Source organism: Garra rufa, chromosome 17 (assembly GCF_049309525.1).
Source record: "Garra rufa chromosome 17, GarRuf1.0, whole genome shotgun sequence".
In the NCBI taxonomy this organism is placed as follows: domain Eukaryota; kingdom Metazoa; phylum Chordata; class Actinopteri; order Cypriniformes; family Cyprinidae; genus Garra; species Garra rufa.
The window spans coordinates 17787928-17814654 of NC_133377.1; the positions used below are offsets into that span (position 1 = coordinate 17787928).

The 26727-nt window shown below is 34.9% G+C and overlaps 2 protein-coding genes across 2 annotated transcripts in view; one reads left to right on the forward strand and one right to left on the reverse strand.

The window, feature by feature from the left end:
* Positions 1–10585: 10585 nt before the first annotated feature.
* Positions 10586–23447, reverse strand: rpl15 (ribosomal protein L15). The gene is made up of 4 exons (XM_073822073.1): positions 23415–23447; positions 21584–21765; positions 20153–20289; positions 10586–10939 (listed from the first exon to the last, which is right to left on the reverse strand). The coding sequence occupies exons 2-4, from the start codon at positions 21753–21755 to the stop codon at positions 10634–10636; spliced, it is 615 nt and encodes a 204-aa protein (XP_073678174.1). The 5' UTR covers positions 21756–21765; positions 23415–23447; the 3' UTR covers positions 10586–10633.
* A 128-nt stretch (positions 23448–23575) lies between these two features.
* The window catches only part of nkiras1 (NFKB inhibitor interacting Ras-like 1), a 7396-nt gene continuing 4244 nt past the window's right edge, over positions 23576–26727 (forward strand). Inside the window, exons 1-3 of the mRNA XM_073821435.1 lie at positions 23576–23812; positions 25528–25634; positions 26595–26725. Of these exons, the coding sequence (XP_073677536.1) occupies positions 25541–25634; positions 26595–26725 (225 nt within the window). The 5' untranslated portion in view covers positions 23576–23812; positions 25528–25540. The remainder of the gene's footprint in view (positions 23813–25527; positions 25635–26594; positions 26726–26727) is intronic.

Consider the following 26727-nt stretch of genomic DNA (forward strand, 5'->3'; position numbering starts at 1 on the left):
TGTACTATTTCAGTACTCCTTGGGACGAAATTGGCTCACTTTATAGTATATAAAGGTATATTTTTAAGTATAACAGTAGTAAACTGTGAGTACATAAGTAGTTTACATCTATGTTTTTAGTTTGTACTGCAAGTATACTAACAGTGAACTTATAGGTATACTGATCTTTTACCAATTAAATACTTTTTTAGTACACTTTGAAGTATAGTGTCAGTAAACTACTAGTAGTTTTATACTGCAAGTATACTCATAGGTTTTCTTTAAGTGAACTTAGCATCATACTTTAAGTATACTACTACGTGCCTATTTTGTTACAAAACATCTGCTTGTAAACAAAAACATTTTTTTCTAGCTTCATGCAGTCTTTTTTATAAACACTTGAATGTGGGTCTTGATTTCTATGGCAATTTGATATTAAACTTCCACATTTCTACACATCTCTAAAGCTGCGTTATTCTAAACCATAAATAAAAAGAAAAACAAAATGGAGGGGAGATTTATTTTTAATGCATTATTTATTAGATTTCCATCTATTGCTAATTCAGTAATGTCCTTTTATGGCCCAAAGACACTAGAAACCTTTAGGAAAGTGTGCACTAAGCAGCACTGAAGTAAAGAGCATGTGAAATGGTTCACTGCTTAGCTTTTCCATTCCATTTTAAGCTCTGGCCACAGAGGTCAGGGGTCAGAGCATTAGGACCTCTGGCTAAATATGTATACGCGTAAATTAAATTTAAAGGCTAGAGATGCCTTTAAGTTGAACTGATTTACTGGCTGTTCCTGAATTTAGACAACAGCTTTCACATCAACTTTTAGTGTTGGGTTTAACATGAAAGTGATCACCTGACAAAAATCAAGGTTGTTGAATGAGATGAAAATATCAAGAGTCATTTATTTTAAGGTGAATAGGGTAATAGTTATTGCCTTACACTGATAATTCCAAACATTTTTTATATTACAGGTTTTCTAAAATGTTAGGTTTTAATATGCAAATGGGGCATTATTTAATGAAATATGCACTAATTTGCATATATTTCTAGTACAATAATCTAAACACTGGATAAAGTCAGTTTCAACATTTTTGTTTGATTTTTTTTGACATATTAGAGTCAAATGTTTTTACAGAGAGAATTTTGGTCTCTCATTTTGTCAGTCCATAATTCAGAAATTACTTAGAACAGGCTGAAAATTATATTTTTTTTTTACAATTTTTTGAGGAATAAAATGTTGTATAAAATCAAGCAAATTATATGTAAACAAATCCCTCTGTAAAAGCCTTCAGGATATAGACAGGAATAAAAGTTTGGTGTGTGTAAGTGCTACTGAAGTGGAGAACGGCCTTTGAAAATATGTATTGTAATTCAAATCTATTAACACAAATACATGAAGTGCTATAAAAGAAACATTTAACAGTATCTTTTGGATGTTTTCTTTCCACTAGTCTGAAAAAACACTTTATGGAAAACCAAAAAGCCCCAAAATCTCAAACTTGAAAGGTGCATGAAAAAACTGTTTTTGCCTGCTGTGTCTCTCCTCAAAGAAAGATAACACAAGCACAGTTTTCATCTAAAACATTTCACATGAAGTTGTTTGTTAGGTTCAAATTGATAAAACAATAGAAAATTAGTTCTGCAATTAAAGATCAGTATAATTTCCTCTTATAAATTAGATGTGCAATTGAAATTCTGTGCAACTATCAGTAAAATATTCTCCATTCCACTAATGCAAAGATAAGATGGAGTAACATTTATATCAACATTCTCTGCATTATATTACCACAACTTGCATTAAAAAAAGAGTTAACACTGCTGGAAGGGTGTTTTATATACTGTAAGTATGTGTTTGAGATCTTTAAGTGTGATAATTTGGTAGATGTAGCTTAGTAATAAAGATGCGTAGACAAATTGTAATCTGTTACTGATTCCAGATTGACAAACAATTGTATTTAGTACACTCTTAAAAATAAAGGTGCTTCAAAAGGTTCTTCACAGCGATGCCATAGAAGAACCATCTTTAGTTCCACAAAGAACCATTCAGTTAAAGGTTTTTTAAAGAACCATCTCTTTCTTTCCTTTTTATCATCTGAAGAACCTTCTTTCACCACAAAGAACCTTTTATGAAACAGAAAGGTTCTTCAGATGTTAAAGGTTCTTTATGGAGCCATTTAGACAAAAAAGGTTCTTCTATGGCATCGTGAAGCACCTTTATTTTTAAGAGTGTAACATAATCATAGTAGTTCATCTCTATTAAAGAACTACAGATCTATTTCCCTTCTTCCTTTCATTGCAAAAACACTTGAATTAGCTGTGTTCAACCAAGTCTCTAGCTTTCTCACACAGAACAATCTCCTGGACAGCAACCAGTCTGGTTTCAGAAGTGGACATTCAACTGAAACTGGCAAATCTTCAAAAAATCTTAGATCCTCCTGTCAACTCTATTGGCAAAGGGCTTCTCAGGAACCGCACTCCAGTGGTTTGAGTTTTACCTCTCAGACAGGTACTTCAAGGTTTCTTGTAGAGGTGCGGTATCCAAGTCGCAACATCTAACTACTGGAGTACCTCAGGGCTCAGTTCTTGGACCACTTCTCTTCTCTGTCTACACGGCATCACTAGGTTCTGTCATTCAGAAACATGGCTTTTCATTTCACTGCTATGCTGATGACACTCAACTCTACCTTCCATTCCAACCTGATGATCCGACGATAGCTGCTCGCATCTCACAGACAACAGACATTTCTTGCTGGATGAAGGACCATCATCTTCAACTCAAACTTGCCAAGACAGATCTGCTTGTGGTTCCATCAAACCCATCGTGTCATCACAATTTCACCATCCAGTGAGGCACATCAACCATAACTCCTTCAAAAACAGCCAGAAACCTTGGAGATGTAATTGATGATCAGCTGACTTTCTCAGAGCACATTGCTAAAACTGCCCAGTCCTGCAGATTAGCTTTATTCAACATCAGGAAAATCAGGCCCTTTCTTTCGGAACATGCTTCTCAACTCATTGTTCAAGCTCTTGTTCAGTCCAGGCTGGACTATTGCAATGCTCTTTTGGCAGGTCTTCCAGCCAGTTTTAATAAACCTTTACAATTGATCCAGAATGCAGCTGCAAGATTAATTTCTAATGATCTGAAAAGAACGCACTTCAAACCTCTCATCATTAATTTGCACTGGCTACCAATAGCTGCTCGCATAAAATTCAAGGCATTAATGTTTGCCTACAAAACCACCACTGGCTCTGCACCCCTTTACCTAAATTCACTACTTCAGACTTATGTGCCTCTAGAAGCTTGTGTTCTGCAAGTGAACGGCGCATTATTATGCCATCCCAAAGAGGCGCAAAATCACTTTCACAGACTTTTACCTTAAATGTTCCCAACTCAATCCGAGCAGCTGAGTCCTTCTCCATCTTCAAGAATCAGCAAAAAGCACATCTCTTCAGTCTTTATTTGACCCTCGAACTCTAGCACCCTCTATTCTATTTCTATTCTTTAAAAAATAATGTTTATCATTCATTCTTTGTGCTGTAATACAGTCAGTAAAACGAAAAGATGTTATTCTCATTCTATAGTGAAATACTTTTGTGACAAATCTTTCAAACTTCAAAGATAAAAGTTCGTAGTTTATGTAATGCTCCCTGTTAGTTTTTTTTCTTAGATCAGTGTGTTATGAATAAAATGTATGTTTTTTGAATGAGAATTGTTGCCAGTGTTATGGTGAAACAAGCTTATTTTGAGACCTATATGATGTGTTTTGTTGGTCTGGGTTGAGATCAACTGTTTGGCCAAGATACATATTGGTAATGCAGTCTGTATGAACAGTTTAAATGTGGCTTCAGTATTGAACAATGCTTGTTAGCAATTGGAAAAAAACTAAGAAGAGTATGCGTTTACTGATAAAAATGGTCACAAGGTAGATGGGTGTCATGGCAGGCAAACTGAATATATATATATAGTCAAGCCCGAAATTATTAATACCCCTGGAAAATTCTGACTTAGAGTTACTTTTTTTCAACCAGAAAGTTTTTTTTATTAGAAATGACACAGATTTCTCCCAGAAGACAAGACGATGTACAAGAGGCATCATTGTGGAAAAAAATGATTACTCATCTTTTATTTACATTTGAACAAACAGTGGTATGTCCAAAATTATTTATACCTTTCTCAATAATCAATAGAAAAGCCTTTATTGGCTATTACAGCAGTCAAACGCTTCCTATAATTGCTGAGCAGCTTTTTGCATGTCTCCACTGGTATTTTTGCCCATTCATCTTTAGCGATGAGCTCCAACTCTTTCAGGTTGGAGGGTCTCCTTGCCATCAGCCTGATCTTTAGCTCCTCCACAGATTCTCAATTGGATTTAAGTCAGGACTCTGATAAGCATTTGCAAAGGCCAAGCGGGCTTTTGTGTGCCTAATCTGGAGAAGTGGTGTCAATAAAGGCTTTTCTCCTTGGTTTGCGTCCGTGGAACCCAGCGGTGTGCAGTGTCCGTTTGACTGTCTGCCTTGAGATGTTGCCACCAGCAGAGCCCAGATTCATCAAGATGGCCTCGGTGGTGATCCTCTCTCACTATCCTCCTGGCCAACACGGGTGTCACTTTTGGCTTCCGACCACATCCTCTGAGATTTTTCACAGTGTGGAACGTCTTGTATTTTTTAATAATTTTAATAGGATGCTTTAGAGCAGCTTGGACTATTTGGAATGGTATAGAACTTTGGATTTTCCCATAGACTGTGACAGTTTGCAAAGGGTATGAATAATTTTGGACATGCCACTTTTTGTTCAAATGTAAATAAAAGTTGAGAAATATTTTTTTCCACAATGATGCCTCTTGTACATCGTCTTGTTATCTTTTGGGAGAAGCCTGTGTCATTTCCGGTCCAAAAAAAAAAAAAAAAACTTGCTGGCTGAATAAAAGTAACTTTAAATCATAATTTGCCAGGGGTATGAATAATTTCGGGCTTGACTGTATACATAAGTGTCCAAAGTTTCAATATAAACCTTGACTGTTGAGGTAAGGATTGCCATTTCCCCTGGTCTTTCCCCTGACATGCAACCCCATATTATAAACGAGTTGGAAAATTTGAAAGTTTTCTTCAGGCAGTCATCTTTATATTTTTCATTAGAACGGTGCCAGACTAAAGATCCAGCATAATCTCCTTGTCAATTGCTGATTTGTGATTCATCACTGAATATCACTTTCATCCAATCATCCACACTCCATGACTTCTTCTCTTTAGCCCACTCTAATCTAATTCTTTTGTTTAGGTGTTAATGCTGGTTTTCATTTGGCCTTCCTATATATAAATCTCATTTCATTCAGCTGGTTTCTTACAGTTGTCTCACCCATTTGCTCTTCATTTGTTTCAAATTGCTTTGAGTTTTCTATCTTGATGCTTTGATGTCTTCCTTGATCCGCCTGTATGGTTTTGTTTTACAATCTTTCTATTTTGTTTATACTTACACCAAATTTTAGAAGCACCTGTCTGGGAAGATCCAGCTTCTTTTGTCAGACTCCATGATGGATTTCCATCTTGAAAGACTTTATAATCCTTCCCATCATTTCAACTGATAGCTTTCTTGTTGGGGCCATGTTTCCTTACAATTAACCAAGTTCAACAGCTTTTTAACTGCCGACTAATTATCATTTTAGATAGGTTTAGATATTTGTTTCAGAAATACAAATTACAAGCTGATTCCATTTTTGCCATTGAATGTAATGATTCTACACTTGATACGGAAAATGATTTTCCATTAATTCAACTATTTTAATTTCATTTGTTTGAAGTATGTTTCACATAATCAGAGAGTTGAATAATTAAACAAAAATAGTTTTGTGTCATATCTGTGATCCGCAGTGTTGGGGGAAAGTTACTTTTAAAAGTAATGCATTACAATATTGAGTTACATCCTAAAAAAGTAACTAATTACGTTACTTAGTTACTTTTGCATTACTTTTTAAATTTAGGCAGGGCTTGCTTGTTTGTTTATAATATAAAACGTACTATTTTGGGCAAATGTAAAAGCCTTTTTACACCAAAAGTCTGAGGCTTAGAGAAAAGGAAATTGACGTCTGTACAGTAGACCGCAGAAGAAAAAATGTCAACTCTTCAGCAATAAAAAAAGAAAAGAAATGTTAGATTATCTTGAGTCATTTTTGCTTATTAGTATGGATGAATTGGCTCATCGAAGGTCGGCAGCAAAGACATCAGTTAACAAAATGGGATTAAATACATGAAGGATATTTGTTGTAAGGGGAATTTTACAGTAAAAACACCCAAGGACCAGATATGATGAACAAAAACCAGGAGTCAAAGATTCAATCAATCGAAGTCATGTTTACTGAAGAAAATAGTTTGCAGTTTCATCAGCAGAAGTCAGCTTCAACTCTCTGGATGGAGTTCGTAGGCCGCTCTGCGATTACAAACCGAACCGAAATATCGCGATACACCAACAACGATACGTATCGCGAAACTCTCGTGGTGTACCGCGGTACTCTCACGCCCCTTGCTGCCCAATTGTTGAGGTTGACATCACTTGTCTCTAACTAATTTAACCAATTTAAACATCTTTATTTGATCTCATTTGATTAAATTGTAGTAGTAATGATGAACTTTTGTTCTAAATATTATATTCTAAAGTTAGTATTTTCCAATTGCATGTCATGTCATGTGACTTGAGTGAGCGATCAAACTCGGTTACTACTCAGGGCTCGACATTAACGCTTGTCCGGGACAAGTGGATGTTATGAAAGGGACTCAAGTGAACGAGTATTTTACTGGCCCGACCGGACATCAAGTACAAACAATAACTAGCGCAGCAACGAAACTTTGGTGAGCATAATTCTGATTTTATTACTTAAGATGACTCAAAACAGACAGTATCAAGTATCAAGCTCGTGCAGGCTATCTGACTCACAGAAAATCAACACTAATAGGCTCAACAGCATACACAAAGAAACAAGCATGAACAAACATACTGCGGTAGAAAAGCACCATTACGATTGCAAATATGACATTGATTTTATACAACAGTAGTTCAATAAACTAGTAGTTTATATTAACTGACTTGCATATTAGACACATCAACCGTTTTTGCAAACGAAATAGTTCTAAGCAACAGCAGAAACTCCTTGAATCTCCGAGCAACACAGCGGTATTTCAGTACTGAATGATTTAGCATTTTTTTAAATGAATCGAGTCAGTGAATGAACTGGTTGAATCCATCTATGGTTGAATCCGTGACTCGCTCATTAAGACAGTGACTACTGCCACCTATTGGTGGTTCGGTTTTATATTTAAAGGTATTGCATTTTTCCAATATTTTAGATTTATGTTTAAAAAAAGTATAACATAGTGCAATTTTACTGTGTAAATGCATTTTTTGGAACCCCTTATCTTCATTAAACAGTCTAAGTAAATACAGTTTTATATATTTTTTATTAAATATTCAGTTTTATAATATTCTAATTTGATGTATTGATAATTTAAGAATTTGATGTGAATGATGACACATACAGTTAGTAAGGTTAGGAAAATGAGGTTAAAAAGGTGTCCTAGAAATCAATTTAAGGCAATTATCACAAATATTCAGATTAAAGTAAGACCTTATAGAGTAGTGATGAGACTATTGCTTCAGAATGGATTAATTTACCCGGATAAGTACATTTTTCATTTGGACAAGTGAATGTCTAATTTACTTGTCCGAAGGACAAGCCCATTTCAAAGCTTAATTTTAATAAAGAAAAAGTTTAGTTGTTCTTTTTATTAAGTGAATCTATTGTTCCTTAGCATTGCAGTCAAGAAACCGAACCGAACCGAACCGTGGCTCCAAAACCGTGAACCGAACCGAATCATGCCTTTGGTGTATCGTTACACCCCTACTAATTACGTCAATGCATAGGTTAGGAAGATCCGGATTGGTCCAGAACCTAGATAAGTGTGAAACTTCAACATATGGAAGACAAAATCAAAGCTGTCTACTAGTGATTACACAGGCCACAAAGATCAGAGGTCAGACACAACAGGATGTCTCCAGGAGCCCGTTTATGTCAAGCGACATCGAAAAATGGCGAGAACCTCCTCAGGACGATCTTCCGCCGTCACGCCTAAGATCCAAGACAGAGACTGATACACACACACACACACACACACACACACACACACACACACACACACACACACACACACACACACACACACACACACACACACACACACACACACACACACACACACACACACACACACACACACACACACACAGAGGCCTTATCTATCTTCAAGGTTGCCTAGCCAGGCAAGACTCTTATCAGTGTGGTTGGACACACACACTTAACCAGTTAGCCTCTTAGGAAAATGGAGACAAATCAACAGGATTTCTCTAATACAAGTCTAAGGGATATCAAGAACACATGTCATAGATGTCCCAAATCACAGATGTCCTGGTTACAGCTGCTCATATAATCAGGAGGGTCATCCTGACCTCCTGAGGTGTGATCTCGGTCCCTGAGAAAAGAGAACTTCAACAGGCAGAAAACACATTTGGCACACACTTTAATCTAACATCCTGTGATTTTCTATGAGGCATCTTTCTAGCCACTACTAATATCAAACAATAAATAATATTAGAGTTTAACACTGATTTATGAACTAGATCATCTACTAAAAACCTATAAAAATTAATAAGGATATTAATTTGTAAAAAGGCCATGATGTCTTCCGACTTCCACTCCTTCATTGTATTAATAAACATATTTAATTATTGCAAGTTTGCGTTGAATTTCACTGTTTTTATTCATTTTGAGGAACACTGTATCTGTTTGTTTAGTGCGTGAGATGAATTAATGCATGTTCACATTTATTCTAGAACTAAAATAATATCTTACTCATGATTGAACATGAGGAGCTTTTAATCAATAATCAATTGAAAAAGTAACTCATTAAAAAATGTGTTACTTTACTAGTTACCCAACACTGGTGTTTTGTTTTTATGTTATACCATAAGTGTAGTGATTCCATAATTTTTGCCAGGGGTTGTAGATTTAATATTATAAATATGATTTAGAGGTGAATACAGGCAAAAGGGTTTGCTCTTCATTTTCCAGTATTGTAATTTAGGAAAGAGCTGTGTAAACATCACTTAATACTTAAACTGGCCCAGAAAGTAAATAAGCAGACTTGTCTTCATATCTTAAAGAAAACAAGGGAAAACTACACCTTATATACAACACTTTTTTCCATGTATGAGACACTTTTTCCTGATGTAACTTTTAGACACCATCCTGGGCCCGTTTTAAAAAGGAGTTTAAGTGAAAACTCTAAGTATGTCAACCCTAAAATGAGGGAAACTCTTGAGTTTTCTGTTTCAGGATGGGAGGTTTGTCAAACCTGAGAAAGCAGGGTTAGTCAAGCCTGTTTCTGGAAGAAGGTCTCCTCCACCTTTTTATAGTGTAACTGACGTTTAAATACCTTTCATTCATTCATTTACGCTGCAAAAATGCTTTTCTTAGTGAGTGTTTTGGAATGTAAATTTAATGCATTTTACTTAAAACAAGAAAAATTTTTCTCACCCTATTGGCGAATAATTTGAAAAAATACTTAAAATAAACACCTTATATATTTTGTTTACGTAGAAAATGCATCTTGTTTTAAGAATCTTTATCATGCAGACACTGTCAAAGTGACAAAAACAGCATGTCCTTTTTATCATATTTTATTAATATATACAGGATTATTTAGATTTTTTTTTTGCCATATCCAAGTGCATGCTGCATGTATTTATTTGAGCAGAAGCATTTTTAAAGGGTAGTTTTCTTTATAACATCAGGCGATGTGAAGCACATTTGTTCGACCGCTGTATGTAGAGCGATAAAGAAAGTGTGCCTTACTCTGACGCTCTTTATAAGCAACATTTATTCTTTTTCAAGTTGGATTTTAATATTCTTCATTTAATCTGTTCTTTGTTATTTTGCAAGCCTTCTTGCTGCTGGCTAAGTAGAAGTCAAATGTTAATTTCATTACTCTAATTAAGAAATGCGACCATTTGGATTAGAGAGTATTTGTGTGAAAAGCGCATTAGACTATGTGGAAAAAGCTGCTGCACATTGAAATAGACACCGAGTAATATTGAAGATGTCAAACGTTATCTCATATAGCCTACATCCACACTGTAAAAAGTTTTCACCAGTTTCAACTTAAAAACGTAAGTTTAGCAGCTGCCTTAAGATTTTAAGTTAAATCAACTTAAGTCATTTAAACTCACAAGTTATATCAACTCATTTTTATTGTAATGAGTTCAAATGACTTGTTTTAAGCTGATTTAACTTAAAATCTTAAGGCAGCTGCTGAACTTAGGTTTTAAGTTGAATCTGGTGCATGAACCTTTTTTATGGTTAAAGCTTTACCTGATTGAAGTGTTTATATACTTCATTTTTAGCTGTCTTTCTCTTTCGCCTGTGGGATACCATGAAAATTAATATTAGTCCAATAATAACTCAGTTCAGCTGTTCTGAAACTGAAAACTCAAGAGTTTCCCATCTCAGGGTAACTCATCTACAAGCTCACAATAAAGACACACGATGTGACCATACAAACGTACTTTATTTGTGTAAATGTACAGCACGCATAGTTTAGCGGTAGCGGTGCAGCTGCAGGGTGTTGCGTCTCTTCCAGGCCGCACGTCGAGAGCCGCCGATGGTGAGGTGGAACTTGTGGCCTTTGCCCAGACCACGGCTCTTCTTGCCAGCGGACGTGAGCCCACGCATTTCCCTGTGCTTGTGCACAGCCTTGGTGATCCATTGCGTGTCGGGGTTGCGTCTGATGGCTTTGTGGAAGGTGTCGATGAGGATCACTTCAAAGAACTTGTATGTGGAGTCTTCACCCACCCAATAGGAGCTGAGCACCCGCAGACCTCCACAGTGACGGCCCGCACGCTCCTGAAAACACATCGAGAACATTGACATTACACCACTAGAACAGAATGAAACACGCGAGCCAAAATTAAGAATAAAATGACTTTATTTGCATTATACTCAATGTATGCTGTATTTGAGTAAATGCATTAGCGAAAGTCGTGACGTATTGTCAAGTATGGTGACCCATACTCGAAATTGGCCCTCTGCATTTAACCCATCCAAGTGCACACACACAGCAGTGAGAAGTGAACACACACACACACACACACACACACACACACACACACACACACACACTGTGAACACACACTGGAGCAGTGGGCAGCCATTGCTCAAGGGCACTTCATTCATGGTATTGAAGGTGGAAAGAGTGCTGTTCATTCACAGTCCCCACCTTCAATTCCTGCCGGTGTGGGAATCGAACCGGCAACCTTTGGGTTACCAGCCCAACTCTCTCACCATTAGAGATATATTTGAATACACCTGAACAGAGCTGTGTATCGACAGCATGCATATTTAGAGGATAATTGTCACTACCCACATTTACTTCACGGCTGACCATATGCACGGATTACTTCCTTGTTTTAGACAAGCCAGCTCAGTCATTTTTGTACAACTGTACTGTGCCGTAATAGGAGTGTACTTTTGCTCGTTTTCTCTACATAATCCATTCACAATCGAAAAAAAAGTTTCGTCTAAGAGGACCAAACGTAATGTATACCGTTTCAACAATGACAAATGCAAGTTAAAAATGTGAGTTAATCAGCTAAATATGTGCGAGTCATTGCTATGATTGACAGTAATAACTGGACAAAACATCTGACAGGCTGATGTCAAAAACAGAGCTGTGCATTAAATGCTTCAGACTAAATTCAGAGTAACTAAACTACAGCAGTATCACGTTTGTGTTGGTTAAATATAGGCTATTTAATAGCTTTTACAGTTCAAGATAAAGCTTAAAAGATGTGGCTAATAAATTATATTACATTTTTCAAACTCATATCGATTCATATTGAGTGCATTATTTAATTCTTATACCATTAATATTTAACTTATTTCATTTGTAGTCAACTATATATGAGGAGCTCTTTTCCAAAACGCTATAAATCCATTTTAATAGTTTTCAGGAAAATGACATTTTTTTCCTAGACCCATATATTTTGTTAATATTCAATTTATCCTGTTAAAATGGTCTGTTGGCTCATTCTGAACATGTTAAACAATGATTGTTAAATGAAACAACAATATTGTCGATCATACATTCAAAGTTTATATTTATTTTTTTCAAAACGCTACAAATCCATTCTTTTTTTCCAAAACATTGCTCGTTTATGTCTTTAAAAAAACAAAAAAACAAGAGAACATGCAACATATGACATGAGGGACTCATACTATAAATTAATATAAATCTTTATTTTTAATGTCAGTCTTTTCGTTTGTTTAGACTTTCAGAGGCTGCCTTTCCACTTGCGTTATGTCCAGGGGCCTGTTTCAATAAGGAGGTTCAACCAACTCTGAGTTAAAACTTGAACTCTGAGTTGACTTACCCTGAGATGGGAAACTCTGAGTTTTCGGTTACAGAACAGCTGAAATGAGTTAGTTCAATCCACTCTGAGTAGGTTGACTCTGAGTTTAGTGCTTGCAGCTTGACTATGAAAAGCCCTGATCAATGGAGCTCTGAAATTATGATTCACCATGGCAACAGCTCCCGCCAAAAAGACCTCTGCATATTTCGAGCCAATGCTTAACTTTAATTCTTAATAATTATTAAGAATATAATTATTTAATTATTAATAATTAGAATATCAAAGGTAAAAACTGGCAGAACGGTAAGTTACTGAACTATTAATTTTCATGATATCAAACAGGCAAAAAAATAAAATAAAATAAAAAATAATAATTAGAAGAAGAAAACAGCTAAACATGGAAGTAAACATAATTCAACCAGGTAAAGCTTTAAGCATAAAGGGTTCATGAGTGTAGGCTACATGATTTTACAAATATTTGACATTAAAATATGTCATATAAAAAAACAATTATGTGTCTAATTTCACTTTGCAGCAGCTTTTTCCACATAGTCTAATGCTCTTTCACAAAATGAAATGTTCTCTAATCCAAACGGTTGCATTTCTTAATTAGAGTAATGAAATGAAGCCAACAGCATGAAGGCTCGCAAAATGATGAAGAACAGATGAAGAGGAGATGGAAGTATTGGAAGAATATTAAAATCCAACATGAAAAAAAAGAATAAAAGTTGCATTTGTGCATTTATAGGAAAAAAAGATGACCTAGTAAATTTAACAGCTGTGGTGGTGGTTATATATATATATATATATATATATATATATATATATATATATATATATATATATATATATATATATATATATATATACACATATATATATATATATATTCTACATTTTCATCTGCCATTCTTCCATTCCATACAGCAATCAGCTTCATATTTGATGGCTTTGTGCTCAGTAGGCAATGACACTAAAATTCTCAGAAAGAGCATTAGAGCAAGGCACACTTTCTTTACCGCTCTGCATACAGTGTCTGTACTAATGTGCTCTGACTACCATTTAAAAATGACACAGGTCAAATAAATACACATGTCTAATCAAAATAATCCTATACTATATGATAAATAATAATCGTATTTATGAAAGGACATGCCATTTTTGTCACTTTGACAGTGTCTGCATGATGAAAATATGTGCAATAAATTAATGCACCTAAAAATGCTTTTCTTACTTAGTATTGTCTTGTTGTTTCCAATTAAAAAAAAAAAAAATCTAAAGATTCTTAAATCAAAATGTCTTTCTTTTTTCTGTCAAAAAGGTTTTTGAAAAAAACATTCCAGGATTTTTCTCCAATTTTCGATGGGAGCCAACAGGTTGAAGGTCCAAATTTCAGTTTCAATGCACCTTCAGAGGGCTCTACATGATCCCAGCCAAGGAATAAGAGTCACTGGAAACTTCAACTTCAACCCATTGTAGTCCACTATATGCAAAAATCCTGGAATATTTTCCTCAAAAACTTTACTTTTTTTTTTTATTTGAAGAAAGAAAGACATGAACATCTTGGATTACATGGGGGTGAGTAAATTATCAGGACATATTTTCTCTGCAAGTGAAGTTGTCTTAAGTTGAATATATATTTAATTAAACATTCTGATGAAACTGTTCCATGTTCTTCATCAGCACAGTATTTTAAATGTAATTGTGCTGTATTTCTTTAAAAAAAAAAGCTAAAAATTTAAAATGTACATTTTATATGGCATTTGTAAAGACTTCGTATTTTGTCTTTTAAATAAAACTGTCCATTTTCCACCTTGAGCATGCTTTGAAACTTTATTGAAGGTTTTTTTTATTTTAATGATTTGTAAAATAACAGTGTTTCTCTGTAGAACATTTAGTGCTTTTATTGTAGTAATCTAGGTAAAATCTGTCAAATAAGGGTTTTACACTGTAAAAAAACAGTCAAACCACTGGCAGATACAGCTGCCAAACAAAAACCACAAAGTTAAGTGAAATATTGTAACTGAAACAAGGGAAATTTTGTAAAATAAAGGTTTTATACTGTAAAAAAGGTCCCGTAAAAAAACGGTCAAATGACTGGAAGCTGTGTCTGCCAAACAAAAAATTTAAAATTAAAGTTAAATATCATAATTGAAACAACGAAAAATCTGTAAAATAACTTTTTTCTGTAAAAACTTCTCTCTGTAAAATTATTGTTTTTGCACTTTATTTCATTTTTTATATATTTTTTTTACAGTGTACAGTGTAAGGTGTTTATTTAATCTTTTAAGTGTATTTTTCTTATTTTGAATATTATCTGTCAATTGGGTAAGAAAAATAATCTTGTTTCCAGTTGCATTAAGATTATTTTTCATGTTTTAAGTAAAATGCACTAAATTTACATTCCAAAACACTCATTAAGAAAAGCATTTTTGAAGCATAAATGAATGAATGATGTATTTAAACATCACTTGCGCTTTAAAAAGGGGGAGGAGACCGAAAGAAACTCTGGGTTTACCGAAGAAAACCTGCTCCCGACCAGGTTAGGTTCACAGAGTAAGTTGCCATGGTAATTGACTCTGAGTATAAGTTACCTCTCTTTCAGAAACGGGCTTGACTTACTCTGCTTTCTCAGGTTTAACATACCTCCCATTCTGAAACCGAAAACCCAGAGTTTCCCTCATTTCAGGGTTAACATACTCAGAGTTTTCACTTAACCTCCTTTCTGAAACGGGCCCCAGGAGAATTATGGCCCTATCCTTGTAAACCTTGTTTGGTCTTTCTTAAAACTGTCTAAATGTATTATCAGGTCGTCTGGTGACAGCATTAGTTTGTGTGTTTTAGTCTGAAAACTCCAGGGTTGCGTTTCATTGTAAATGGACCAAAACTTTGAGACTTTTGAAAACGATGGCGTGGCTGTCCACATTCTCTCTGCGTATCCTTGACGACCGTGTAAACAATCACATCATGCTCGTTGCTGTACCCATAGATATGTATAAGTAGATTCCCCTTTCGACCACTTCAAGCACGTCCTTTATCAAAACAATAGGGAATCTACCTATACACGCTACTCGCTAATGTAGACGAGGATCCTTTTCATTTTAAAACACCGTTTTAAAACCAAAGCACACTAGTAAACAGTGACGAACCTCCTTTTTTGTTGTTTTTCTTGTGATTTTCTTTGTCTAGTCTGCGTTTTCTAACAACAGGTACAGGTCTCACTGCCTCATCCAGGCCATCAAAATTGTTAATCGAGTTTAAAGCTCTCATTTTGAAGACTGAACACAAACATCTCTCGCTTCAGGGCGCCGCCATGTTAGATTGCGTCGAACGCTCGCCGAATTCTGATTGGTCGAGAGGATATACCGCATTAAGATTAAAAACAGGTTTGGCGCTTATAGCGTTTTGGAAAGAAACTGCATCTTGCAGGACATTTTAAACACGGAAATACAGCGATTTGGCATGAAACATTTATAGAGTCGTGAATAGGTTCAGTACACTGCAAAATGGCATAATTAACTCTTTTTTTTTTAAATTTGGCGTTTATCGCGTTTTGGAAAAGAGCTCTTCATATATTAAGTATTTAAATAATTCACTCTTATACGCGGTTAGTGTCCGAGCTTATGCATTTATTTTAATGTCTTTCTGCACTTGCTATACAATATTCTTCAGTGCGGTAAAAGTACTACAATATATCATACTAGTAAATTTTATAACAAATTGTAAAGCAAGACAACTTGAAAAAACTAGCTGCAGTCAATGATTGATCCTCTGCTGCCATCTTCTGGCTATATGGGTAATTTCATGTCATTTTCATCCTAAAAAGACGTTGTTTTCCGTTAAAAAAAAAGGCATTTGTTCCATGTCGTCTTTATGAATGAAAAGTGAATCTTTGAAGTGAATTTTATTGCACAGCTGTAGAGTTGAAAAATATGTGTTCATGACTATGAAGGCGAGTTAATGATTATCAAGAATACGATTAAGATGTCCTTGAAGAGAAGTATCGCTAGCTAGCTAACGTTAACCTAAACACATTATGATAGCGTTTAGCTGTCAGCATTTAAATGTACAAGGATGCAGGTACTCTCCTGGGATTAGCAGGCTCACCATTTAAATAATTTGTTAAATAATATGAAACTGCATGTTCATGCCGCTATCATTAATTACGATGTTTCAATGATTATTTTACTCAGTTTCTGATAAGAACGAGGCAGAAGAGGAGTGTCCACCTATATATAGCACATACAAAATGAGCTTCAGCTGATGTTTACAAGTATGCAGAAGTTCTAAAGAACGCTTTGTGCATATGGTCACTTCAGAGAGCAATTGCTAAAAGTCTATTATATCAAAGAACATAATTTGGTACAAGGCTTCTTCCCGTGACTGTACTCCTGCTACTTTGTAAAATACAGTGACTGCAGTCCTGTAGGACTCCAAACTCTTTCCTGTTTTCTACAAAAACTTTGGTCTGCTTGTAAATCAGAACAATGTTACCAAACAGGAAAAACAAAACATTAGTTTGCCAAATCGGCCAGAAAAGCACACCGTTTACCAACTCCACTTCCACAAGCAATAGCTCTATCTGTGTATAACTGGCCTAGTGACTGTTACAGTGCAGCAGTGCCCATCCACTTTTTCAACAGCTTTGGTTCCAGAAGTGTTTTTTTCCATTTATTCTTGTCACAGGTATTAGGAAAAGAGTCTGTGTTAAAGAGTTATCAGCCATTAATCAAACCAACCAGGTACAGGGAGAAGCAAAAAGAAAAGAGTAAAAATCGCAAAGCATGGATATACATACAAATTAAAGTTTGAGGCTTTTTTTTCTCTTCGCATTGAAAACATTCCAGGATTTTTCTCCATATAGTGGACTTCGATGGTGTCCAGCAGATTGTAGGGTTAAACGTGCAGTTTCAGAGCCACTACTACCTCCCTGATGCATTTTAAGAACTCTCCCAGGCAAAATATACTTGAAACGAAATACACCAACTGATTTGTTGTCTTTAAGGTTTTGGAAGTTAAAAACCAAGTTAAGTTAACAACTGTTGAAGGATTACTCCACTTCCAAAATAAAAGTTTCCTGATAATTTACTCACCTCCATGTCATCCAAGATGTTTTTGAGGAAAACATTCCAGTATTTTTCTCCATATAGTGGACTTCAATGGTGCTCAATGGATAGAAAGTTAAAAATGCAGTTTCAGTGCAGCTTCAAAGGGCTCTACATGATCCTAGCAGAGAAATAAGGGTCTTATCTAGGAAAACAATCAGTTATTTTCTTAAAAAAAAAAAAAAAAAAAAATTAAATGTACTTCTTAACCTCAAATGCTCAGCGATACACATGTACTCCATGTATTCCAGTTCAATACAGTTAGAGTATGTCAAAAAACTCCCATCTCATTTTCTCCTCCAACCTCAAAATCGCCCGACATCACAGCAGAAGTACCAACCCAGTGTTTACAAAGTGAACATGCAAAGAAGGTAAAAAAAGTGTACACATTTTTTTCTTTTTTTCAAAAAAAAAACCAAAATATCGTTCAGAGCCCTTTGATGCTGCATTGAAAACGCATGTTTACCATTGAAGTCCACTATTTGGAGAAAAACCCTGGAATGTTTTGCTCAAAAAACAATTTATTTGCAAATGAAGAAAGACAGACATGAATATCTTGGATGACATTAAGTTCATCAGGACATTTTTATTCTGGAAGTAGAGTAATCTTTTAACAACGGTTACAGACAGATCTACTGTTACCAGAAGGTATACGCTTCTGTTAACATACATACACACATATATATATATATATATATACACACATATAAGTTCCAGCCAAAAAAAACCTACATTAACCATGATTATGCAAAGAAATCAAAGAACAAAAAAAGCCTCAAACTCTAATTTGTATGCATATCTGTGGCTTTGCATATTCATTTTTAAACACTTTTCTTTTTGCTTCAGATCAAAGTTTATAACATTGTAATTCACCCTGTACCTGACTGGTTTGATTAATGGCTGATAACTCTTGAACACAGACTCTTTTCCTAATACATATGACAAAAAAAAAACAAAAACAAAAAAAACAACACCTCACAACACTTCTGGAACCCAAGCTGCTGAAAAAGTAGATGGGCACTGCTGCACCGTAACAGTCACTAGACCATTTATACACAGACAGAGCTGTTGCTGGATAGCAGGGGATCTCTAAAGTACCTGAACTTTGACAGCAACTGGACACAGTAATCCTGTCTCAATGGACAAATACGTTTCAATGTGGTACAAACAGATTGGGGCTTACACTGGTAGATGGGTCTATTATTGACATGGTTTACAGAGTCATAAAATCAGTGTCTAACCATAAATCCCTGTATACCAAGTATGATAAATGGGTGCTACGCCTTTTAAAAGTCCCATGTACATGTGACCCTGGACCACAAAACCAATCATAAAGCTTTTTTTTTTTTTTTTTAAATGTATAAACATTGTGATTTATACATCATCTGAAAGCTAAATAAATAAACTAAATGTGGTTTGTAATGCTAGAACTACATTTGGCCAGGATGCAACCATTAAAAAAATCTGTAATCGAAGGGTGCAAAAAAAAAAAAAAAAAAAAAAAAAATCTAAATACTGCCTTTAAAGTTGTTCAAATTAAGTTCTTAGCAATGCATATTACTAATACAAATAAAGTTGATACATTTACCATAGGAAATGTACAAAATATCTTTATGAAACATGATCTTTACTTAATATACTTATGATTTTTGGCATAAAGTAGAACGTACCAATAATTTTGACCCACACAATGTATTTTCGGGCTATTGCTACAAATATACCCGTGCTACTTAAAGGATTAGTTCACTTCCAGAACAAAAATTTACAGATAATGTACTCATCCCATTGTCATCCAAGATGTTTATTTCTTTCTTCAGTCGTCAAGAACATTTCAGGATTTCTCTCCATATAATGGACTTCTATGGTGCCCCTGAGTTTGAGCTTCCAAAAAGCAGCTTCAATGAGCTCTAAACGATCCCAGCTGAGGAAAAGGTCTTTATCTAGCCAAACAATCATTTGTTTTCAAACTTTTTAACCTCAAATGCTCTTCTTGACTCTTGTCTCTGCGTTGCGCAAGCGTAGTCTGTGTGATCTGGGTCAATACAGTTAGGGAATGTCGAAAAACTCCCATCTCGCTTTCTTCAACTTCAAAATCATCCTACATTGCAGTTTTACCTTTTTTTTTTTTTTTTCGTAAAGGGCATTTAATGATCTTTGCACATTCACTTTATAAACACTGGGTTGGTATGTAAGCAAGCAATGTACTGCAGGACAATTCTGAAGTTGGGGAAGAAAATGAGATACATACCCTAACCATCTTTATCCAGAAAAAGTTCACGCAGACATAGACAAGCGTTTGAGGTTAGAAAGCACATAAATAGTGAGTTTGTTTCAGCTGTGATCGTTTAGAGCCCTTTAAAGCTGCATTTTGGAAGTTCAAACTTGCAGGCACCATAGAAGTCCATTATATGGAGATCATCCCTGAAATGTTTTCCTCAAGAAACAAATTCTTATTGACTGAAGAACCATCCTGGATGTCAAGGGGGTGAGTAAATTATCTGTCAATTTTTGTTCTGCTCCTTTAACAAATCTGTTTCACTGAACAAAGTGGTAAGATCACTGTGTTTAACTGCAGATCACAGGTTGAGATGTTGCTCACGTACCTCAGCGACTGACTGCAGGCTGCGTGCAAACTTGATCTGGTTGACACCATGGTGCACGGGTTTGCCGTAGGTGGCACCTTTAGGCACGGGGCGCTTGCGACCTCCACGGCGCACACGAATGCGGTAGATGACGTAGCCTGTTTAGACCAAAGCACAGAGGTAAGTTACAGTCTTATGAGAACATGAACCATAAACGTCTAACTGAGTATCGACTAGGGATGCTCCGGTCATTTTATTCATCTCAACTTTTTTTAAAAACCACTTTATTCATCACCGAATCCTGAAAAAAAAAGTATCACAGGTTCCAAAAAATTCTAAGCTGCACAACTGTTTCTAAAATTGATAAAGAAATCAGAATATTAGCATGATTTCTGAAGGATCATGTGACACTGAGGAACGGAGTAATGGCTGATGAAAATTCAGCTTTGCATCACAGAAATAAATTATATCTTAAAGTATAATAAAATAGAAAACCACTTCTTTAAATTGCATTAATATTTCACAAAAATTGCCGTATTTTTATTCTAATAAACGCAGCCTTGATGAGCATGAACTGTCAACCCCCCGTTTTTAAAACAGACATTAAAGTGCACTATCCAAACTCAAACTGTTGTAATTCGTGAACACTTATAATTGTACACCTTAGGCATAAACCCAATTTTGAAGGCATATTATGTATAATGAGTGATTATTCATTACTCATTTAAAACAATAGATACATTACATAATTACTGTAAAAATGTAACAAAATATAACAAAAGCAATATCTATAATACTTTATCTGAAAAAAGATGAATGCTGATCAAAGAGATTACATATCAGTTACATAAAGCATTGGAATCAGCCCATCAACATGACATGAAATCGGCTGCAAAAATCCTGATCAGAGCATCCCTAGTATCAACTAAATTGTACGGTTAATTTATTTGGACAGCAAAAAACCTCACATACTGCTCAGTAAAAAAAAATGACATGCACCCAGTAAAGCAGCAGACAGTGGGCTGCTCGTCACTAGGGCTGTGCAATTAATCGAAATTCAGATTTGATTTCGGCTTCAAAATATGATGAAAATACAGTAATCGAGATGAAACGATTATTGCGCCCCATTTCCAGTGGTGCGCTTTCGCTCCTCCATAAAAGTCACTCACTGCTCTCGAATGACAGACTTGTGTAATTTTAATTAGAAACAAAGCATGTTTAGTTACTAGTGAAGACGCGGTTTTTTTTTTACTTTCGAATAATTACATTTAAGCACACTTGCATAAAAGAATTCAGTATTTGTGTTGCTTTTTCCAAAAAAAGCACTTTTTTTGTGTAAATTAATCACTAATAGAAGGTTTTGGACCCAGTCATAATCGTGATTACAATATTGACCAAAATAACTGCGATTATGATTTCTGCCAAAATCGAGCCGCCCTGCTCGACACTCACCCTGTTTACACTTGTATCCCAGTCTGCGGGCTTTATCGGGTCTGGTGGGTTTCGGAGCCCGGTGAAGGGAGGACAGCTGACGATATTGCCAGCAGCGCACGCGGAGCAGGAACCTCATCACATCCGACTGCTTCTTCCTCCATAACTCCTGCATGTACTTGTACGCTCCCATGATGCCTCACCTGCAGCAGCAAAAATGACATTAACAACCACAGCATGAAAAATAACTACATGGATATATCAAGGCCATTTGCATTATTTTAACAGTTGACAAGATTACATGTGTGCAGCTATATGACCTTAAATTCAGTCTTAACACAGACTAGATGGAACTTTTGATGGAAATACATTTTTCCAACAACAAACCAAGACTTTTTAAATTAACCAAAGGCAGCAAAAACAGAGAATGTTTAAAAAAACAAGCTGTGCACTTCATCTTAACCCTTGTGCATTAGACATATGTACAAAAACGGTCATAGAAATATGATTTAATAATTTTTCCACTTTCACTTTGGTCGATTTTAACCAGCATCTGTTCTATCCATAAATATTAAACATTCATTCCCCCGGTTTCACAGACAAGGCTTAAGCCTAGACCTAGACTAAAATGTAAATCTGAGCTGTTTTAACTAAAATAAAATTGCACTGATTGATCCTAAATATATTAGTGCCTTTGTTTTGTCTCAAGATGCACACCAGTAATGTTTTTAATCTAACCATGGTTATGAAAATTGCTTGTCCTAATCCTGGCTTAGTCTAAACCCTGTCTGTGAAACCGGGCCATTCATTCTCAAAATCGCAACCCTTTAAATGCTGGTTTGTTTACATAAAGCCACAGGTGTTTGTTTTTTTTTAATGAAAAAATTAAAAAGACTAGTCAACTTCCATATACTACATGCTTATTAGTTTCCTGGGTGCATCAGTAAAGGACATACATTTTGAAGCATCTATATTTTTATATAGTTAAATAAAAAAAAAGTATATGCCAAATTTTAAAAAATATCCCAATCTAGTAAAATATGGTAAAAATATCAAATCTGAAGCCTTGCCCATGGAATAAACGCCTGTTGGTAAAATATTGCATCGTTTTATAGTAAAAAAAAGAAAAAAAAAAGGCAGTTTTAATGGGTTTCAATGTGGACACTTTTGTCCTTAAGGTCCTGAGTATTGGGTAAAATAGATTTTTTGAAGGAAATGAGGGTGAAATATTAAAATTTCAATAAAAATAAACACCTGAGCCCAAATGTATGCAGTTGGCATTAACACGGACACACTTATAACAAAAAACAACACTGAAATCTTGACATCTGAGCAGCTTCTCATCAACAACCATAATACGGCAGATCACAGAAATGATATCTGATAATCTAATATATTATCTCTGTCCTAACAAATAAAACAGCTGCTTTAGAAAGAATAATATAATAATGAGGTATAATAGATGTCAAATATCGTCTGTTATGTAGTTATGCATGGTAACGGTTACAAACAGATACGTTAAAACAACTCTTAAACCATAAACAATGATTTAAGTAACCATAACTAACGCAATTCCCGAATATGACATTTGACAACGTACTGCGTTTAATTAAGTTTTGATAGAAATGGCAGAAAACGTGCAAACTCCGGCATGAGTGACATTAGCAACCCTACGCCTCACAAGTCCGCTTTAAAATCATCCTTCAACATCATCTTGGCGGAAAATAACGCTCAGAGAGTAAAGTTTAGATATTCCGAATAAAGTAGATGAATTGTGTGAATCGGATGACATTAAAAGCATCAAGATTTTTGATGGATTCTACACTCGGAAAAATGAGAAAGTCTCGCTTACTTGATGGCGTACTAACCGGAAAGAGAGAGAAAAAGTACCCATAATGCTTTATGAGACCGTTCCTGTCGTATTTCCGGTTTTGTGCTTAAAGGATTCTGGGAAATGTAGTCCGTACATACGAATTTGAGTTTTAACTCAAAGCACAATCAAATGTGTTTTACCAAATAGATACACTGCGTCGCAATATAGTTTTTCTTAAATCCCAGACCATATAATATGATTTCGACGTTGTCTTATTAGCAAGGAGTTCAGATGAAGAGAGAGATCGTCTCCCGGAAGTGACATTTGACAACACTTCCATCACAGGGATGACACTGAAAGTCTTATATTCATATTAATCTGATAATCATTGATCAGTTTCGTCGATCAGATGTTTATTGTCTGTCAGTCCGAGTAAGGTGAGTTAGCAGTTAGCATTTAGCATTCATTGTAGTAATAACTGTTATGAATGAACGCTTGTCTGATCCCAGGTTAATATTTTTTAACATTCATCAAATAACAAACACTAAACTCAGCATTATGTACATGTTAATTGAGCTACGCAGTATTTAGTTTAATTTTAAATACTTGTCTTTGCTTGACAAAGTCTTGGATCACAATTAACATGTGCGATGTTTGTTTTTCTTCCAATTAAATCGACAAATAATTATTTAAATAAATAAACGATTGCATTTTGAACTCACTAGTTAGATGTAAATGTATAATGCTTAATACTTATCAGAATTTATTGTTTCCATTGAAATATAAGATGCTTTTATCTTACTCTTGATCTTGCTGGGCATTATGTTTTGTTAGTTGATATAATTTTAATATATAATGTATGTAATTGATATATGTTTTTCCATTTAAATGGTCAAATTATCATGCGTATATAAAATTTTGTAATGTGGAAATTAAATTAAATTGTGCTTTTAATTTTGAACATACACTGCGGCTCAAAAGTTTGAGATCAGTAAGATTTTTAATGCTTTTATGCTCATCAAGGCTGCATTTATTTGAATTAAAGTACTGTAATATTGTGAAATGCTAATACAATTTAAAATATTGGTTTTCTATTTTAATATACTTTAAAATATAATTTATTTCTGTGATGCAAAGCTGATTTTTCAGCATCATTACTGCAGTCTTCAGTGTCACGTGATCCTTCAGAAATCATCCTAATATACTGATTTATTACTTTTATTGTCAATGTTGGAAACAATTGTGCAGCTTAATAATTTTTTGAAACCTGTGATACTTTTTTCAGGATTCTGTGATGAATTAAAAAAAAAAACATTTATTAAAAAATATATATATTTTAAGCCTTTACTATCACTTTTTAGCAATATAACACATCCTTGCTGAATAAAAGTATTAATTTATTTTAAAGAGAGAAAGAAAGAAAAAAATACTGACACCAAAACTTTAAACGAGGTGTTTATTCGTTACAAAATTTTTCTATTTTAAATAAATGCTGTTCTTTTTAACATTTTATTTAGCAAAGAATCCTAAAGAAAAAGCATCACAGGTTTCAAAAAATAATTAAGCAGCACAATCAGTATATTAGACTGATTTCTGAAGGATCACGTGACACTGAAGACTGCAGTAATGATGCTGAAAAATCACCTTTGCATCACAGAAATAAATTATATTTTAAAGAATATTAAAATAGAAAACCACTATTTTAAATTGCATTTTACAATATTACAGTATTTTTATTCTAATAAACGCATTAAAAATATTACTGATCCCAAACTTTTGAGCAGCAGTTTATAAAAAATTGCAATAATATTTCATAATATTACTTTTTTCTGTAGTTTTAATCAAATAAATGGAACTTTGATGAGCATAAGAGAAAAAAAAAAAACATTACAAGTCTTACCGATCCCAAACTTTTGAGCAGCAGTGTATATATAAAAAAAATATTTTGAATTGCAATAATATTTCATAATATTACTTTTTTCTGTAGTTTTGATCAAAAAAATCGAACTTTGAGCATAGGAGACTTTAAAAAATAAATAAAAATCTTACCTGATCCCAAAATGTTTCTGTAAGTGTATCTGTATTTTTTTTTTAAACCTACTGCTGGTCTGGTTGGTTGTGTCTGTTTGCATATATTGTTTGTTTGTTTCAGGGCAGTAGTGATTATGGGTAAGGGCTGTAAGGTGGTGGTTTGTGGAATGGCGTCTGTGGGGAAAACAGCCATCCTGGAGCAGTTACTGTACGGCTCTCACACTGTAGGTATGTCTGATCAGTCCATGAACACAACAGCTGCTCCTCATCAGATAATCTTAATGGTAAAGACATCATAAAAATATTTAGTATTATTTATGGTGGATGTGCCTTATGTTGTTGGATTTTGCAAAAAAAAAAAAAAAATTAAAGCACACAATCCCCTAGAATTGGTCTAATAGGATTCAATGATCTATGCTAAGCTATGCTAAAAGTGATATCGCCAGAACAGGAGAACGGCTGAATGGGTTTCAAAACGGTAAAACTCAACTTATGAACTCGGGGGGAGCTGGAGAATGAGCCTATTTCCAAAAAAAGGGGAGTGTTCCTTTAATGTTTGTACTCATGGAAATGACTAAATTAGTCAAACCTGTTCATTAGAAGGGAGTGTCCCAATACTTTTGTCAATGTAGTGTATTTATGGTACGAAATTTACAAAAAATCTTCATGGATCATGGTCTTTACTTAATATCCTAATGATTTTTGGCACAGAAGGAAAATCAATTATTATTGTCCCATACAATGTATTTTTGGCTTTTGCTACAAATATACCCGTGCTACTTAAGACTTAAAAAGGTTTTGTGGTCCAGGGTCACATATTAGGCCATAAGCACCAACATAAATACCAAAAACACTTGCACACATGGTGTCATATTTAGCCATGAGAACATTTATGGTGGGTTCTTTATTTTTATTAAATGGAATAAATTCAGTTTATCATCTATTATTATTTCGTTTAATATTATTTAAAAGCATTTACACCGTCAGTAAAACAGCTTGTGAATAGTCATGTAATGTGATTTACCTCAGAAAAGAACAATAAAGTGTGCCCCGTACAAATGTTTTTGCAATGGGCCCGGACTCAGACTCAGACACTCATATAATGAATAAACCTGGAAAATGAGAATCATAGAAGGAATATTGTCTGAAGACGGTGAAGTTGCCATCTGAATGTGTGTGCTGTTTCAGGTGCAGAAACAAACCACACTCAGGAGGACATCTACGTGGCGTCTGTGGAGACGGACCGCGGCGTGAGGGAGCAGTTGCGCCTCTATGACACCAGAGGGCTGCGAGAGGGGCTGGATTTACCCAAACACTTCTT